The sequence below is a fragment of the Mesoplodon densirostris genome, chromosome 19 (assembly GCF_025265405.1).
Source record: "Mesoplodon densirostris isolate mMesDen1 chromosome 19, mMesDen1 primary haplotype, whole genome shotgun sequence".
Lineage (NCBI taxonomy): Eukaryota > Metazoa > Chordata > Mammalia > Artiodactyla > Ziphiidae > Mesoplodon > Mesoplodon densirostris.
Window position 1 is genome coordinate 15,730,311 of NC_082679.1, and position 19,580 is coordinate 15,749,890.

At 39.9% G+C, this 19,580-nt stretch overlaps 1 protein-coding gene across 4 annotated transcripts in view; it reads left to right on the plus strand.

Moving 5' to 3' along the window:
• The first annotated feature begins 1,041 nt into the window (after window positions 1–1,041).
• Window positions 1,042–19,580, plus strand: part of ZNF565 (zinc finger protein 565) — a 109,467-nt gene continuing 90,928 nt past the window's right edge. For 3 of the 4 annotated variants that reach the window (XM_060084835.1, XM_060084832.1, XM_060084834.1), the window contains exons 1-3: window positions 1,066–1,140; window positions 2,635–2,727; window positions 4,763–4,836. In XM_060084835.1, coding sequence (XP_059940818.1) covers window positions 4,828–4,836 — 9 coding nt within the window. In that variant the 5' untranslated portion in view covers window positions 1,066–1,140; window positions 2,635–2,727; window positions 4,763–4,827. Of the gene's footprint in view, window positions 1,141–2,634; window positions 2,728–4,762; window positions 4,837–19,580 lie in introns of all 4 variants that reach the window. The other variant, XM_060084833.1, reaches the window with a different exon arrangement.

Genomic DNA, 19,580 nt, shown 5'->3' on the forward strand with positions numbered 1-19,580 from the left:
CAGCTCCCAAAGGAGATCCTCTGAGGAAGGAATCCTACTCCTAGGCTCTCTACAGGTCTTCCTAGGACTCTGCCTAAGGGACACTCCCAGCCCCAAAACTCATTCCAAAGGTTTGTGCTTTCTTGCTTGTATATAACCTTTATCCCACCACTCAAATATCTGACTCCCCTTTTTGTGACCATTTCTCTGCAGCTGGTGTCCTGGCTATGAAGTGGGAGAAAAGAGAAAGCAGTGATAAAAGGATACAGATACTAAGAAACAATAGAACCTACAATTGGCCCCTAGGCAGGCAACACTCACTCCACTCATACCCACTTTTGCGTTAAGCACTGGAGGTGGAGGTGCTGACAAAAGCAGCTCAGGCCGTGCTTCAATGCAACTCCGGTTAATACAGGCATCGTCGTCTTGACAGGCACAGATACACTCTCAGGGAGATCAACAGATCGCCTCAGTCCCGACGTTAAACCAGAACTGCAGAAATGAAGCTCCACCCCGTGACACAACCAAACTCCCACCCGGTCACAGAACTAAAAGCCTCTTCCACCACACTAGGTAACAACAGCATCGTCTTCTGAAGGGCGGTCTCAAGCCCCACAGTGTCACCTACCTCAACATCACAGCCGATCACGGTCACCCAAAGGGTCCCGCATCTTGCACCAGTCACGGCCTCATCACCGCACACACACCCCGCCTCGTTACTGCCACAAATGCTCACACACTCTTATACACGCCTACACAGGCCTGAGCTCCAGGCTTCACACGCCCTGTGTGCGCCAGAGGGTGGGGGCTTCCTCATCGTGAGTGCCCGCTGTGCCCAGACTCAGGTTACCACTCGGAGCGCGACGACCGAGAGGACCTCAGAAGGGAATCAGAGATGAACCAAAGATCAAAGTTCTTTTCAAAAGCAACCCAGGGGCTGTGGGAAATGTAGTTCAAAGCCGCAAAAACCCGGATGTCGAGAAGGCGCGCCTGGGACGGGGCGGCGAAGAAGGAGCCGCGGAGACTCTTGGGAGGTACAGCCCGCGCTGGAGTGCGCAAGCGCAGATGGTTGGCCAGTAGTCGAAGGTGAGCCCAGTGGGTCCTGCTGGCGCTGGGCAGGCTGGTGATTGTGGTACCCGGTGGGGATTGCCGAGCAGGCAGGTGGGAACCAGGACTGGGAAAAGCGAGGAAAGAAGAGAGAACCTGGGCTGAGAGAAGGCCGGGGAGGAAAACGAGGAGGGAAGCAAGAGCCTAGGCAGGGGAAGGAACTGGGAGCCAGGGCTGGGAACGCCGAGGAGGGAACAGGGAGCCCGAGGCGGGTGTGAGCTCGGCCTGGCACACACAGGCGTTCTGTTTGTGTAGCTTTTTGTGCCTGGTCTTGTGTGTGTGTGTGTGGAACGTGTGTTACTCTGTGTAACGTTATGGAACCTATTGTTTATGAAAGTGAGAGGGTCTCTGCGTGTGTCTAATTTTTAAATTAGGTGAGAGTAGATTTGTGTTTGAGACTGTATGCGACTTTGGAGAGGCAACAGTAAGGGGTTTGTGAGTAAAATTTTGCAGCTTTGTGTAGAATTATGTAATGGGCTCTGAGAGATTATGCATGAATTGTGTCTATGGGATTGGAATTGTGTAGTGGGTGATATAACTGAATATGTCAAATTTTGAAGTATTTGTGCACACAAATAATTGCACAATTCACGGTGACTAGGAATGTGTCTGGCTCGTTGTGTGACTGAGATGGAGCATTTGAGATTGAGCATTTGAGAAAGTAGATGCAAGACTAGTTAAGTACTATGTATTGTTTATATTGTCTGAATATTGTCCATTTTATATGCCTGTAGAATTTGACCCTGGCAATTAGACAAGTAAAAAAAAAATAGAGATTTTAAAAACGGAGAGAAGGAGGTAAAATTAAAATAATTTTCAGATGGAACAATTGTATATTGCGAAACCCCATATTGACTAATGACCAGTATGTTGACATAAGTAAGAACATCATTAGGAGAACACAATCAACTTTCTCCATAACTGCTACACTCAGAATTTCTATTTGGGTGAATTCCTGGACAATAAAGTTTCAATAATTTCTTCAGTCATTGTGAAGATAAAAAAATCTGTTGAACATTTAAACACAAGATCAGTCTCGTTTAGCTGAATAAAGTGTTCACTGTAGAAATCAATACTTCTAATTTTTTTAAATTTAATTTAATTTATTTTTAAAAATAAATTTATTTATTTATTTTTGGCTGCATTGGGTCTTCGTCGCTGTGTGTGGGCTTTCTCTAGTTGCGGTGAGCGGGGGCTACTCTTCGTTGCGGTGCGCGGGCTTCTTATTGTGGTGGCTTCTCTTTGTTGCAGAGCACGGGCTCTAGGCACACGGGCATCAGTAGCTGTGGCACGTGGGCTCAGTGGTGGCGCTAGAGCTTAGTAGCTCTGCGGCATGTGGGATCTTCCCGGACCAGGGCTCAAACCTGTGTCCCCTGCATTGGCAGGTGGATTCTTAACCACTGTGCCACCACGGAAGTCCCACTAACTTGTTTTAAAAGCAAAAACTCTCCCTCCTGTTGGAAGTCTGCTGCGCTAAAGAAAACATGATCAGTTTCTTCCCTCTCTAATTCCTCAACCTCTATTTTGTCCCCTCTTTACTCCCTCTAGGTTGATAGTCTCCAGCTGGAATGGATTGGGAGCTGGAAAAGAGAAGTCAGGGACAAGAAGAGGCTAACATGACTGGTACCGTTATAATTTAGTGTAAGTCATATTTACCTTCTGAGAGACCCCACTGCTGGGAACTTCCAAATACAGTTCCCTTTTCATGGGCATGGCCACTTCTCTAGATGCCTCCTCTTGGCATGCAGTGGCCCACCTACTCTGGTAGGTCTTGTTCTCTCCCATCAGTCCTCTTGGACAGGATCCAAACCAACCTAGGCATGCTTCATCCGTGGGTTCCCCATCTGGAGCTCAGGTGATAATTAGCCACTTTAGTCACCACCACCCAGCTCCACACACACCCCCCCACCGCCCAAATCCTGGAAACATGTACATTTCCCCCCCAAATTTTCTCACCACTTTGATTTATAGTGGCATCAGGGTCTGAGGAGCCCCTTGTTTATTATAAGGGAGTAAGAAGCACCTACTTTTCTTCCCCCTAGAAAACTATGTTCTAAAAATAATTTGTTCTCTTAAAGAGACATTCCCTTTTCTCAGCCTCTCGAAGTAGGAGGTAAATTAATGGTAGCAAAACTTTACAGTCAGCTGCTTTACAAGACTTCATCTTAGAATGAGGGACAATTGAAAGATTGTTTTGCCTACCATCTTTGGGACATCTGCTGAGTCTGAGGCAGAAAAATTGCTAAGTTACCATCCTGTTCAAAACAATGACAACAGTTAGAAAACTCAGAGGTTTGCTGGAAAAGACATTAACAAATCAGTAGGTTTCATATATGTGTCTGTGTGTATGTGTATATATGCATCAAACAACTATGGAAAGTTGCCAGTGGCCATCAAAATATAAGATACAAAAGACATGATGTATAAAAAAAATTTTGATGTTCCTAAGGGACTCAAAAATTAAAGACTTAAATAAAAGGACGAGGGACACGTGATAAATTGTCAAAACTCCCTAACATTTCATGGAGTTTCATTAAAATTTCAGTAAAGTTTTTTAACTTTCTGAAGTTCTTAGGAGAAAATGAACAAGACAGAAATTGCTAAAGAAAAATAATGAAGGGGAAAGTAAGCCTACCTGATACTAAAACATGTTTGTTTTTTTTTTTTGCGGTACGCGGGCTGTTGTGGCCTCTCCTGTTGCGGAGCACAGGCTCCGGACACACAGGCTCAGTGGCCATGGCTCATGGGCCCAGCTGCTCCACAGCATGTGGGATCTTCCCAGACCGGGGCACAAACCTGTGTCCCCTGCATCGGCAGGCGGACTCTCAACCACTGCGCCACCAGGGAAACCCCTAAAATATGTTTTAAAACTGTAATAACTGCAGACTAATCCTGGCAATTAAATGAACAGATCAGTGGAACTAAATACAAAGTCCAGATACACTCAAATATATAAAGGAAATAAAGTGTATGATAAAGAAAAACTATAAAAAATTATTTTAAGTAATTATAGAATTAATTTCCTTCCTTTAAAAAAGATCTAATATCAATCCAGAAAATAAAAATAAGTTAATAGAAAAGTGAAAAAATCGAGACCTTTCACAGACAAGAAACTAAAAATGGATGGCAGTGGTGGCTGCCGTGGGGTGTTGGCTGCCTGGCTTGGCCTGGCGTTTATTTAAAAAACAAAAATTAAGGTGCTTTTTAAACTTGTGAATAGAAGCTTATCTTCTCTCATAATAAGAAAAATAAGAACTAGAATCACAGTGTATACCTTGGTAAGCATCAGGAAGTTTGTATCAGTGGTACTCATGAGGGTATGGGGTGACAAGAATTTTCACGTATTGCTGGTCATGATGTAAATGGTAGAGCCTTAATGGAGAACAGCTTGGAAGTAGTTAATAATAGCAGGCAGGTTAGGAGAGAAAAGATAGTTCTAGAGAGGTGGGGGCTTGCCCAAAATCTAACCCATTGCCCCAGGAGCCTGTATCTCTGGCTTTGGGGATAAAATCATTTTTGTCTAGCTTATTCTCCCCCCATATTGGTGTGGGATATATAAATGGACAAGCACCAAAGCAAGGGAAATGGAGTCAGTCTTGAGTCGTAAGTCATAAGAGAGCTTAAAAGCATGTGTAGTGGCATGTGCCTTCTTTTCATCTTGGTTTTGCCTTCTTAGGAACCGCCCCTTTTCTGAAGAGGAGTCCAAAGGAAGACTGGTCATCTCTTGCAGATCTCAAAACCATGGCTCAGGTGAGGTGATGTGATGGTTCCTTTCTCCTTTCTGAAATAGTTTTTTGTTGTTGTTTTTAAGAATATTTGAGCATTTCCCTTTCTTGTACTAAAATCCTCCTGTTTATCTTCCCCTTCAGGAAAGCAGTCCCCACTTGTTCCCATATTGGTCAGATAAGCTTTTACCTTCCACGAGTGCTCCTTCTAATTTTAAGCAGTGTTCACACATTAAGTGGGTATAATCATTCAACATCTTTTCTCAGTGTTCTCCCAGAAGCAGTGCTAGAACAAAAACGCATTTCCTCAAATTAAATGAGAATATATTACTTCATGAACCTGTCTTGCAAAGATAAAAACAGTCAAGATGGAGATGGAATTGATAGATTGCTGTTAGTTAAGTGGCAAGAAGTCCTGTCTTGAGGCTTTGAGACTAGAGCTATGCTTTGGCAGATTGTGCAAAAACCAAGAATCCTGTATTTCTCCTCTTGGATCCTTGAGTTCTGCTCACAGCTGCTAATAATTCCTAAAAATCTGTGGTACGTGTTATAGATTTATTCCTATTTTTCAATTTCTTCTAATTTTATGTTCACATGCAAGAGAAGTAAATGAATATACTTAGATCACCATACTGAACTAGGAGTGTAACTCATGAAATAGTCTGCTCTTGGTTTCAAAGACATTATTCTGGTTCTTTCTTTCAGAAAATTCATCTTTATACCTGGACCTCTTTTTTTTTAAATTTTTATTGGAGTATAGTTGATTTACAATGTAGTATTAGTTTCAGGTGTACAGCAAAGTGAATCAGTTATACATATATATGTCCACTCTTTTTTTAGATTCTTTTCCCATATAGGCCATTACAGAGTACTGAGTAGAGTTCCCTGTTCTATACAGTAGGTTCTTATCAGTTATTTTATGTATAGTAGTGTGTATATGTCAGTCCTAATCTCCCAATTTATCCCTCCCCGCCTTATCCCCTGGTAACCATAAGTTTATTTTCTGTATCTGTGACTCTACTTCTGTTTTGTAAATAAGTTCATTTGTACCCTTCTTTTAGGTTCCACATATAAGCGATATCATATGATACTTGTCTTTCTTTGTCTGACTTACTTCTCTCAGTATGACAATCTTTAGGTTCATCCATGTTGCTGCAAATGGCATTATTTTGTTCTTTTTTATGGCTGAGTAATGTTCCATTGTATATATTGGACCTCTTAAATACTGGTGTTCTCCAGATTCTGTATTGGTTCTCTTCACTGTATAGTCCCATGTTCTTATTCACAATCTACCACTATTATTCTAATGATGCTCAAATAATTTTAATCCTAAATCTCTATTGTGGGTGTCAAAACTGTATCCAACCTCCAACTAGATACTACCTCCTGTGTCTTCCACAGATACTTCAGGCACATGCCCAAGATTTACCTCATTATCTCCTAACATTTTAGTCTTTTTTTTCCTCTCAACCTGCTTATGGGCCCAGCCCCTACCCACCTGCTAACACAGCTAACTTGAGTTAAGTGTCTCTTTTCCACTGCACAACCATTTAGTGGTGAATCTTATTCCTTATATTTCAGTTCCCTTTATCTCCACTGATATCATCATGGGTGTCTCTCTCATACTGGTAACTTATCTTCCCATTTAACACCTTTGCTCCTTTTCCCATCCTCCAAGTGCTCATCCCAGTGCTCCCTTATGGATGTTTGTGTTGCTTACACTTTTCTGTTTAACTGTGTGTGTGTGTGTATGTGTGTGTGTGTGAGTTTTAAAATATACATGACATAGGGCTTCCCTGGTGGCGCAGTGGTTGAGAGTCCGCCTGCCGATGCAGGGGACACAGGTTCGTGCCCCAGTCCGGGAAGATCCCACATGCCACGGAACAGCTAGGCCCGTGAGCCATGGCCACTGTGCCTGCGCGTCTGGAGCCTGTGCTCCGCAACGGGAGAGGCCACAACAGTGAGAGGCCCGTGTACCGCAAAAAAAAAAAAAAAAAAAAAAAACGAAAAAAAACCTTTGAGAGCTAAAATATACATGACATAAAATTTTATCATTTTAACCATCTTTAAGTATATAATTCAGTTCCATTAAGTACATTCACAGTGTTGTATAACCATCACCAGTATCTATTTCCAGAACTTTTTCACATCCCAAACAGAAACTCTGTACCAATGACATTAAACAATTAACTCTTATCTTACAGTTTTCATAGAATTAGACCCGAAGCACATTAGAAGAATGTTTAAGACAATCTATTAGGGGAGAGGAAAATATTAAAATATGCATTAATAGTTTAAATTCAAGAATAGTAATCAATAATGATAATATAGTTTTCTAATTCATGAATATGAGGCACATCTCCTTTTATTTAGATCTTTAAATTCTCTGAGTAATGTTTTGTTATCAGTGTACCAATCTTGCAAACGTTTGTTATATTAATACCTAGGGTTTTTTTATGCTATTGTAAATACTATTCATTTTTATTTCAAATTCCCATTGTTTATTGCTAGTATATGAAAATGCAATTGATTTTTTTATATTAACCTGCATTCTCTCTAAACTTATTCTAGTAATTTTTTGGTAGATTCTTGAGGATTTTCTACATAGATAATCATGTCATATGTGAATAATTACTGTTTTCCTTCTTGCTTTCCAATATGTATTCCTTTTATTTCTGTCTTGCTTTATTTACTACATTGTCTGGAACCTTCAGTGCAATGTTGAATATAAGCGGTGAGAACAAACATTTATGCCTTATTCCTGACTGAGGGGAAAAGCATTTAGTCTTTGACAAAGTGTAACATTAGTGACAATTTTTACTTAGATGCTCTTTATCAGATTTATCAGGTTGAAGTTCTAGTTTGCGGATCATTCTTACCACAAAAGGGGGGGTTGAATTTTGTCAAAAGTTTTTTTGCGTCTGTTGGATTTTCTGCATTATATGGTTTTTCCCCTTTTTAAATTAACATGGTGAGTTATATTCATTGATTTTGAAGTGCTAAACCAGCTTATCCCTAGGATAAACCCCACTTGGTCATGATAGGTTCTTTTTTCATATGTTGCTTGATGAATTTACAAGTTTTTCTTGCAATATCTTTGTCTAGTTTCGGTATCAAGGTAATGCTGTCTTACAGAATGAGTTGGGAAGTATTCTTTCCTCTTATTTTCAGAAAGAATTTGTGTAGAGCTGCTATTATTTCTTCCTTCAGTGTTTGTTAGAATTCACCAGTGAAGCCATCTGAGCCTGGAGATTTCTTTGTGGGAAGCTGTTTAACTAGCAGTTCAATTTCCTTAATACAATTATGGCTATTCATGTTATCAATTTTTTTTTCTCTTCAGTGAGCTTTTATAATTTGTGTCTTTCAAGGAATTGTCCATTTCATCCAAGTTATAAAATTTATTGGCACAAAGTTGTTCAAAAATCTACTCTTTTTATCCTCTTGATGTTTGTACAGTTTGTAGCAGTGCCATTGATTCATTCCTGTTATTGGTAATTTGTGACTCACCTTTTTCCTTGGTCAGTTGGCTAGAGGTTTATCAATTTCTCTGGTCTTATCAAAGTACCAACTTTTGGTTTCATTGATTTCCTCCATTATTTTTCTGTTTCCTGTTTCTTCATTTCTGCTCTTATATTCTTATTTCCTTTCCTTTTCATTACTTTGGGTTTAATTAACTCTTTTTCTTATTTTGTATATGGGAGCTTATATCATTGATATGAGACTTATTTTTTCCAATAGAACATTTAATGCTATAAATTTCCCTCTAACAAATTTAGACGTGTTGTATTTTCATTTTCATTCAGTTGAAAATATTTTCTAATTTCTCTCATGATTTCCTTTTTGACCCATTGGTTGTTTAGAGGAAGTATGTTTAATTTTCAAATATTTGGGGATTTTCCAGATAGCTTTCTGTCATTGATTTCTAGTTTAATTTTGTTGCAATCAGGAAACATGCTGTATATGATTTCATTCTTCTTAAATTTATGGAGACTTTTTTTGTACCATCTGATTGATATTCTGTGTGCACTTGTAGAGGATGTATATTCTAGTGTTATTGGATGGCGTATTCTCTAAATAATCAGGTCAAATTGGTTGATGAGGATGGTAAAGTCTTCTGTATCCTTATTGATCTTTCAGTCTATTTGTTATAGCAATGACAGAGAAGAAAGTCAAAATCTTAAATTATAATTGTGGATTTGTCTATTTTTCCTTTTCAGTTCTATCAGTTTTTACTTTATATATATATATATATATATATATATATATATATATATATATATATATTTTTTTTTTTTTTTTTTTTTTTTTTTTTTGCTTTACGCGGGCCTCTCCTGCTGCGGAGCACAGGCTCCGGACACGCAGGCTCAGTGGCCATGGCTCACGGGCCAAGCCGCTCCGTGGCACGTGGGATTCTCCTGGACCAGGGCACAAACCCGCGTCCCCTGCATCGGCAGGCGGACTCTCAACCACTGCGCCACCAGGGAAGCCCTACTTAATATATTTTGAGGTTCTGTTTTTAGGTGTATTCATATTTAGGATTGTTATATCTTCTCATGAATTGACCCCCTCTATCATTATAAAATACATTACTTGGGACTTGCTTGACGGTCCGGTGGCTAAGACTCCATGCTTCTAGTGCAGGAGACATGGGTTTGATCCCTGGTTGGGGAACTAAGATTCCCACACCCTGCACAGTGTGGCCAAAAATAAATAAGTAAATATAAATAAAATAAAATGCCTTGCATAATCCCTGATAATATTCTTTGTTCTGAAATCTATTTTGTTTGATACAATTGTAACCATTCTGGCATTCTTATGATTAGTGTTTTTATTTTTTTGTTGGCTGCGTTGGGTCTTCGTTGCCGTGTGTGGGCTTTCTCTAGTCGCGGCCAGTGTTGCAGTGTGCGGGCTTCTCATTGCAGTGGCTTTGCTTGTTGCAGAGCACAGGCTCTAAGTGTGCATGCTTCAGTAGTTGCAGCACGTGAGCTCACTAGTTGCGGCGCACAGGCTCTAGATCTCAGGCTCAGTAGTTGTGGTACACGGGCTTAGTTGCTCCGTGACATGTGGGATCTTCCCAGACCAGGGATTGAACCTGTGTCCCCTGCATTGGCAGGCAGGTGGATTCTAAACCACTGTGCCACCAGGGAAGTCCCTATTTTTAATTTTTAATTTTAATTAATGTAAAATGAATTAGTTTTAATTAATTAATTTCCAAAAAATGTCTTAAATATCTTTTAATCTAGAGCATCTCCCTCCGTTTCTTTCTTGTTTATTTTTAGTTGCAGTGTAGTTGATTTTACAACATTACATACATTTCAGGTGTACAGTGTGGTGATTCATAGTTTTAAAAGGTTAAACTCCATTTACAGTTATTCCAAGTATTGGCTATATTCTGTGTGCTGTACAAAATATCCTTGTAGCTTATTTATTTTACACCTAGTAGTTTGTACCTCTTAATCCCCTACCCCTAGCTTGTTCCTCCCTCCTTCCATCTCCCCACTGGTATCCACTAGTTTGTTTTCTATGTCTGTGAGTCTTGTTTCTGTTTTGTTGTATACATTCATTTTATTTTTTAGATTCCACGTATACATGACAATGTACAGTGTTTGTCTTTCTCAGTCTGACTTGCTTCACTGAACATAATACTCTCCAAATCCATCCATATTGTTGCAAATGGCAAGATTTCATTCTTTTTTATGGCTGAGTGATATTCCAGTGTGTGTGTGTGTGTGTGTGTGTATGTACACACCACATCTTTATCCATTCATCCTTTGATGGGCACCTAGGTTGCTTCCATATCTTGGTTATTGTAAGTAATGTTGCTGTGAACATTGGGGGGTGCATGTATCTTTTCAAATTACCATTTTTATTTTTTTCAGATACATACCGAGAAGTGGAATTGCTGGGTCATGTGGTAGTTCTATTGATAGTTTTAGTTTTTGTTTTTCCTAGTGGCTGCACCAATTTACATTCCCACCAACAGTGTATAAGGGTTCCCTTTTCTCCACATCCTTGCCAACATTTGTTGTCTGTGTTCTTTTTTTTTTTTTTTTTTTTTGCGGTAGGTGGGCCTCTCACTGTTGTAGCCTCTCCCATTGCGGAGCACAGGCTCCGGACGCACAGGCTCAGCGGCCATGGCTCACGGGCCCAGCCGTTCCGCGGCATGTGGGATCTTCCCGGACCGGGGCACGAACCCGTGTCCCCTGCATCGGCAGGCGGACTCTCAACCGCTGCGCCACCAGGGAAGCCCTGTCTGTGGTCTTTTTGATGATAGCCATTCTTACAGGTGTGAGGTGATACCTCATTGTGGTTTTGATTTGCATTTCTCTGATGTTAGTGATGGTGAGTATCTTTTCATGTGCCTGTTGGCCATTTCTGTGTTTTCTTTGGAAAAATGTCCATTTAATCTAATGCCCATTGTTTAATTGGTTTTGCTTTTGGTTTTTTTTTTTTTGATACTGAGTTGTATGAGCTGCTTATATTTTGGATATTAACCCCTTATTGGTCATAACATTTGCAAATATTTTCTCCCATTCTATAGGTTGCCTTTTCATTTTGTTGATGGTTTCCTTTGCTGTGCAAAAGCTTTTAAAGTTTAATTACATCCCATTTGTTTATTTTTACTTTTGTTTCCTTTGACTTAGGAGACAGATCCAAAATAATATTTCTACAAATTATGTCAGAGTGTTTTTCTGCCTATGTTTTCTTCCAGGAGTTTTATGGTTTTAGTCTTACATGTAGGTCTTTAATCTACTTTGAGTTTATTTTTATGTATATGGTGTTAGAAAATATTCTAACTTCCTTCTTTTACACATCCAATTGTCCCAGCAACCCTTATTGAAGACTGTCTTTTCTCCATTGTATATTCTTGCCTCCTTTGTCATAGATTAATTGACCATAAGTGCATGGGTTTATTTCTAGGCTCTCTATTCTGTTCCATTGATCTGTGTGTCTGTTCTTATGCCTGTAGCATACTGTTTTGATTACTGTGTTTGTAGTATAGTCTGAGATCAGGGAGTGTGATACCTCCAGATCTGTTCTTCTTTCTCAAGATTCTTTTGGCTATTCGAGGTATTTGTGTTTCCATACAGTTTTAAAATTATTTATTCTAGTTTTGTGAAAAATGCCATTGGTATTTTTTTGTGTTTTTTTTGGCTGCACCATACAGCATGTGGGGTCTTAGTTCCCTGGCCAGGGATCAAACCTGCACCCCCCTGTGTTGGAAGCACAGAGTCTTAACCACTGGACCACCAGGGAAGTCCCACCATTGGTATTTTGATAGGGATTGCATTGAATCTATAGATTGCCTTGGGTAGTATGGTCATTTTAACAATATTAATTCTCCCAGTCCATGAACCTGGTACACCTTTCAACCTGTTTCTGTCATCTTCAATTTCTTTCATTGGTGTCTTAACAGTTTTTCAAATACAGGTCTTTTACCTCCTCAGGTAAGTTTATTCCTAGATATTTCATTCTTTTTGATGTGATTGTAAGTGGAATCGTTTCCTTAATTTCTCTCTCTGGTAGTTCATTGTTAGTGTATAAAAATGCAACAGATTTCTGTATATTAATTTTGTATCCTGCAACTTTACCAAATTCATTGATGAATTCTAGTAGTTTTTTGGTAGCGTCTTTAGGATTTTCTATGTATAGTATCATGTCATATGCAGTGACAGTTTTACTTCCTTTCCAATTTGGATTCCTTTTATTTCTTTTTTTGTCTGATTGCTGTGGCTAGGACTTTCAATACCATGTTGAATAAAAGTGGGGAGAGTGGGTATCCTTTTCTTGTTCCTGATCTTAGAGGAAATGCTTTCAGCTTTTCACCATTGAGAATGATGTTTGCTGTGGGCTTATCATATATGACTTTATTATGTTGAGGCATGTTCCCTCTATACCCACTTTCTTGAGAGTTTTTTTAACCATAAATGGGTATTGAATTTTGTCAAAAGCTTTTTTTGCATCTATTGAGATGATCATATGGTTTTTATTCTTCAATTTGTTAATGTGGTATATCACATTGATTGATTTATGAATATTGAACCATCCTGGCATCCCTGAGTTAAATCCTACTTGGTTATGGTGTATGATGCTTTTAATGTATTGTTGAATTCAGTTTGCTATTATTTTGTTGAGGATCTTTGTATCTGTGTTCATCAGTGTTATTGGCTTGTAATTTTCTTTTTTTTGTGATGTCTTTGTATTAGTTTTGGTATCGGGGTGACATGCCTTATAGAATCAGTTTGGAAGTGTTCATTCCTTTGCAATTTTTTGGAATAGTTTGTGAAGGATATGTGTTAACTCTTTAAATGTTCGTTAGAATTCACTTGTGAAGCCATCTAGTCTTGGAATTTTGTTTGTTGGGAATTTTCTTATTATTGATTCAGTTTCATTACTGGTAATTGGTCTGTTCATATTTTCTATTTCCTGGTTCAGTCTTGGGAGCTTGTGCATTTCTAAGAATTTTTCCATTTCTTTTAGGTTGTCCATTTTATTGGCATAGAGTTGTTTGTAGTATTCTCTTATGATTCTTTGTATTTCTGTGATGTCAGTTGTAACTTCTTTTTCATTTCTGGTTTTATTGATTTAGACCCCCTCTTTTTTCTTGATGAGTCTGTCTAAAGTTTTATCAATTTTGTTTATCTTTTCAAAGAACCAGATCTTAGTTTCATTGATCTTTTCTATTGTTTTTGTTTGTTTGTTTTTAGTGTCTATTTCATTTATTTCTGCTCTGATCTTTATGGTTTCTTTCCTTCTACTAACTTTGGGTTTTGTTTGTTCTATTTTAGTTCCTTTAGGTGTAAGTTTAGTTTTTTTATTTGAGATTTTTCTTGTTTCCTGAGATAAGCGTGTATTGCTGTATACTTCCCACTTAGAACTGTTTTGCTGTGTCCCATGGATTTTGGATCATTGTGTTTGTGTTTTAATTTGTCTCCAGGTATTTTTTTATTTCCTCTTTGATTTTTCTCACTAATCCATTGGTTGTTTAGTAGTATATTACTTAGTCTCCATGTTTTTGTGTTTTTTGCAGTTTTTTTTTCTTGTAGTTGATTCCTAATCTCATAGCATTGTGGTCAGAAAAGATGCTTGACATGATTTCAGTTTTCTTAAAGTTACCATGACTTGTTTTGTGTCCTATGATGTGGTCCACCTTGGAGAAATGTTCCATGTGCATTTGAAAAGAATGTGTATTCTGCTGCTTTTGGGTGGAATGTTCTGTGTATATCTATTAAGTCCATGTGGACTAATGTGTCATTTAAAGCCCTTGTTTTCATATTGATTTTCTTTCTTTGTATAGACACATTGATGTATGTTAAAGTACCCTACTATTATTTTGTTACTGTCAATGTCTCCCTTTATATCTTAATATTTGCTTTATATATTTAGGTCCTCCTATGTTGGGTGCATGTATTTTTACAATTATTACACCTTCTTGGATTGATCCCTTGATTATTATGTTTTGTCTCTTATAACACCCATTGTTTAAAAGTCTGTTTTGTCTGATATAAGTATTGCCACCTCAGCTTTCTTTTGATTTCCATTTCCATGAATGCCTTTTTCCATCTCATGTTTAGTCTGTGTCTTTATATCTGAAGTGAGTCTCTTGTAGGCAACATATACACAGGTCTTGTTTTGTATCCATTCAGCCACTCTGTCTTTTGATTGGAGCATTTAATCCATTTACATTTGAACTAATTATTGGTATATTCAATATATGTTCTTTTTTTTTTTTTTTTTCGGTACACGGGCCTCTCCCATTGCAGAGCACAGGCTCCGGACACGCAGGCTCAGCGGCCATGGCTCACAGGCCTACCCGCTCCGCGGCATGTGGGATCTTCCCAAACCAGAGCACGAACCCGTGTCCTCTGCATCGGCAGGTGGACTCTCAACCACTGCGCCACCAGGGAAGCCCTCAATATATGTTCTTGTTGCCATTTTGTTAATTGTTTTGGGGTTGCTTTTGTAGTTTTTTTTTTTTTTTTTTTTTTTGCCATACGTGGGCCTCTCACTGCTGTGGCCTCTCACGTTGCGGAGCACAGGCTCTGGACGCGCAGGCTCAGCGGCCATGGCTCACGGGCCCAGCCACTCCGCGGCATGTGGGATCTTCCCGGACTGGGGCACGAACCTGTGTCCCCTGCATCGGCAGGCAGACTCTCAACCGATGCGCCACCAGGGAAGCCCTGTACTTCTTTTTTGTTTCTTCTTCTGTTGTTATCTTCTCTTGTGATTTGGTGACTATCTTTAATGTTATGTTTGGATTCCTTCCTCTTTTTTATGTGTGTATCTATTATGGATTTTTGGTGTGTTGTTACCATGAGGTTTCTATATAGCAATATATGTACGTGTGTGTGTATATGTATATGTATATTGATTGTTTTAAGTTGCTGATCTCTTAATTTCAAATGCATTTTAACAACCTTGCATTTGTTCTCTTCTCCCCTCATAATTACTGGTTTTGACATTATATTTTACATTTTTTTTGTTTTGGATATCCCTTAACTGCTTATTGTGGATATAGATGATTTTACTACTTTTGTTTTAATCTATTAGCTTTGTGCATGGACAATTTAATACCTTTACTGTATGAGAGTTTTCTTTTCGTAATTTTCATGTTTCTAGTTGTGGTCTTTTCTTTTTTGCTTAGAGAAGTCCCTTTAACATTTCTTGTAAAGCTGTTTTGGTGGTACTGAACTCTTTTAGCTTTTTCTTGTCTGTAAAACTTTTTCTCTCTTCACTAAATTTGAACAAGAGCCTTGCCAGGTAGAGTATTCTTAGTTGTAGCTTTTTCCCTTTCATCAGTTTAAATACATCGTGCCACTCCCTTCTGGCCTGTAGAGTTTCTGCTGAAAAGTCAGCTGATAGCCTTATGGGAGCTCCCTTGTGTGTAACTTGTTGCTTTTCCCTTGCTGCTTTTAATATTCTCTCTTTATCTTTAATTTTTGCCATTTTCATTACAGTATGTCTTGGTGTGTTCCTTTTTTGGTTGATCCTGTTTGGGAATCTCTGTGCTTCCTTGACTTGGATGTTTATTTCCTTTCCCAAGTTAGGGTAATTTTCAGCTATTATATCTTCAAATATGTTGTTAGCCCCTTTCTCTATTCTCCTTCTGGGATGCCTGTAATGTGAATATTAGTATCCTGATGTTGTCTCAGGGGCCTCTTAAACTTTCCTCATTTCTTTTCATTCTTTTTTCTTTTTTCTGTTCAGTGGCACTGATTTCCACTACTCTGCTTATAGCTCACTGATCTGTTCCTCTGTATCATTTAGTCTACTGTTGACCTGTTCTACTGTATTTTATATTTCATTTATCGTATTCATCATCTCTGGTTGGTTGTTCTTTATATTTTCTAACACTCTGTTAAAGACTTCTAACTTCTCTCTCTATGCATCCATTCTTCTCCCAAGTTTTTGATCATCTTTATGATCAGTACTTTGAACTCTCTCTCAGGTAAATTGCCTAACTCCCCTTCACTTAATTCTTCTTCTGGGGTTTATTCTTGTTACTTCATTTGGAACATGTTCCTCTCTCACCTCATTTTACCTAACTTGCTGTTTTTATTTCTGTGTATCTGGTAGTTTGGTTACCTTTCCCAACCTTGGAGAAGTGGCCTTTTGTAGATGTCCTTTGTGTCCCAGCAGTGCACTCCCATCTTATCACCAGAGCTGTATGCTCTAGGGTGCCCCCTATTGGGTTGCATGGGTCCTTCTGTTATGACAGATTGACTACTGTGGGCGGTCTTGTAGGCTTGGTTGGCTTCCAGTTTGGTTGGTTGCTAGGCTTTGCCTTGGCAGAGACTGCTGGCTGCTGGTTGGTTGGGCAGGTCTTAAGGCAACTGGCTGGGAAACCCCAGGTGACCCCAGGGCTAGTGCTAGCTCACTGGTGGGCAGAATCCAGGAGACCCTGGGGCTGGTGTCCACCATTGGTGGGTGAAGCCAGGTCCTGGGGTCTGGCAGCCGAGCCCAGGGGTCCCAGAACTGGTGTCTGAACACTGGTGAGAGGGGCCATTTTCTGACACTGCAGCATGAGGCATGTTCCAAAGTTTGTGTTGGCCTGCTAGTGGGTGGGGTCAGAGCCCAGCCAGTCCCAGGGTAGGTGCTGGCCTGCTGGTGGGTGGGCTGAGTCTACAGGCTACAGGGCTGTGGTTGTCCGACTGGTGTCCACCTGCTGGTGGTTGAGACTGGTCCCAACTCTAGAGCAGGCTCACTGGTGTGTGGGACCATGAATTCTGGGGCTGGTTCCTGCCCACTGGTGAGTGGAGCAGGGTCTGGTTTCAGGGCCCTGGGGGCCCTGATTCTAGTGCCTACACGCTGGTGTGTGGGGCCAGATCCTGGGACCTCTGGTGGGCAGGACCATGTCCAGGGTCGGCTGTGGGGTTAGGAGGTCTTGAGGCAGCCTGCCTGCTAGTGGGTGGGGCTTTGTCCCTACCAAGTTAGTTGCTTGTCTTGAGGCATCTATGTACTAGGACCTTTGGGCTGCTGGGTGGAGGATGGGTCCTGAGGCTGATAAGCTAGAGGGAAGAATCCAAAATGGAGGTTGCTAGCACAGTGTCTACATTGTAGAACAAGCTCCCCAAAATGGCTGCCGCCAGTGTCTTGTCCCTAGGGTGAGCTGTAATTGCCTCTGACCTCTTTGGGAGACTCTCCAAGATGAGCAGATAGGTCTGACCCAGGCTCCTTTCAAATTACCACTTCTGCCCTGGTTCCTGGAGCATGTGAGATTTTTGTCTGTGCCTTTAAGAGTGGAGTCTCTATTTCCCCTAGCCCTCTGGGACTCCTGAAAGTAAGCCCCACTTGCCTTCAAAGCCAAACGTTCTAGGAGCTTGTCTTCTTGGCACAAGACCACTGGGGTTGGGGAGTCTGATAATGGGGTTCAGATCCCTCACTCCTTGAGGAGAGCTTCTGCAATTATAATTAGTCTCCCATTCATGGGTCACCTACCTGGGGGGCTGGAACTTGACTACATCACAACCTCACTCCTACACATCTTGTCATACCTTCTTTATCTGTAGATCGTTTCTTGTAGGTGCCAGTCATTTTCACTGATGGTTGTTCTGTAAATAGTTGTAATTTTGGTGTGCTTGTGAGAGGAGGTGAGCTCAATCAAGGTCTTTCTATTCTGCCATATTGGCTGATCTCTTTCAATTAGTATTTACATAGTATACCTGTTCTCCATTCTTTATACTTTAACCTACCTATGTTTTAATATTTATAATGAGTCTGTTACAGAGAGTATATATTTTGGTATTAATTTTATCTCCAGTCTGATACTCTCCCTTTTCTGGGATGGGGGGGCGGGGCTGTTCTGCATGGCTTGTGGGATCTCAGTTCCCTGACCAGGGATTGAACTCAGGCCATGGCTGTGAAAGCCCAGGATCCTAACCAGGTAACTCCTGATACTGTACCTTTTAATTAGAGTTTTTAGTCCATTTTCATTTAATGAATTATCAATAAGTTGTGTTTAAATATACCATCTTGCTATTTTTTTTTTGTTTTCCCATTTGTTTTTTGATTGTTGTCCCTGTTTTTCTTTTGTTTGTTTGTTTTTTGGCTGCATTGGGTCTTAGTTGTGGCATGTGGGATCTTTGAGGCATGCGGGATCTTTTGTTGTTGTTGTGGCGTGTGGGCTTCTCTCTAGTTGTGGCGCATGGGCTCCAGGGTGTGTGGGCTCTCTAGTTGTGGTGTGCGGGCTCCAGAGTATGTAGGCTCTGTAGTTTGCGGCATGCAGGCTCTCTCATTGAGGTGCGCAAGCTCAGTAGTTGTGGCACACGCAGGCTTCGTTGCCCTGCGGCATGTGGGATCTTAGTTCCCCAATCAAGGATCAAACTCATGCCCCCTGCACTGGAAGTGGACTTCAATGGACCACCAGGGAAGTCCCTCAGTATCTCTAATAGTTAAGGGTTTTCAGATTTTTTTCTTTTGGTAACATGTTTTTTAAGTTAAAATATTTGTCCATTTCACCTACATTGTCTAATTTATTGCCTTTAATTTGTTTATAATTCTCTCTTATCTATTTAATATCTGTAGGATCTGATAATGGCCGTGTGTAACATCCCTCTTTATTTCTTAATCCATCTAACTAGAGGTTTTAAAGTTTATTGATATTTTCAATGATTTGGCTTTAGGTTTCATTGATTTTCCCCTATTGCTTATTTATTTTCTATTTTACTGATTTTTCCTTTTTTCCTATTTCCTTTACTTGCTTTGGGGTTAGTTTAACTTATTCTTTTTTTTTTTTTTTTTTTTTTTTTTTTTTTTGCGGTACGCGGGCCTCTCACTGTTGTGGCCTCTCCCGTTGCGGAGCACAGGCTCCGGACGTGCAGGCTCAGCGGCCATGGCTCACGGGCCCAGACGCTCCGTGGCATGTGGGATCTTCCCGGACCGGGGCACGAACCCGCGTCCCCTGCATCGGCAGGCGGACTCTCAACCACTGCGCCACCAGGGAAGCCCTAACTTATTCTTTTTTAAAGCTTCTTAAGATAAAAGTTTAAGTTATTGATATTAAATCTTTCTTGTTTTCTAATATAAGCATTTAAACTTGTAAGTTTCTCTTTTAGCCTATTCTACTTGCATCTTCAAAATTTGATCTATTTGTATTTAGTTTAATATATTTTATGAAAAACAATTTTTTTATTTTTCTTTGACCCTAAATTGGTTACTTGGAAGTGTATTGTTTAATTTCCAAACATTTGGGGCTTTTCTAGATATGCCATTTTTATTGATATCTAATTTAGTTCATGTGTGGTCAGAAAACATACTTTGTATGATTTG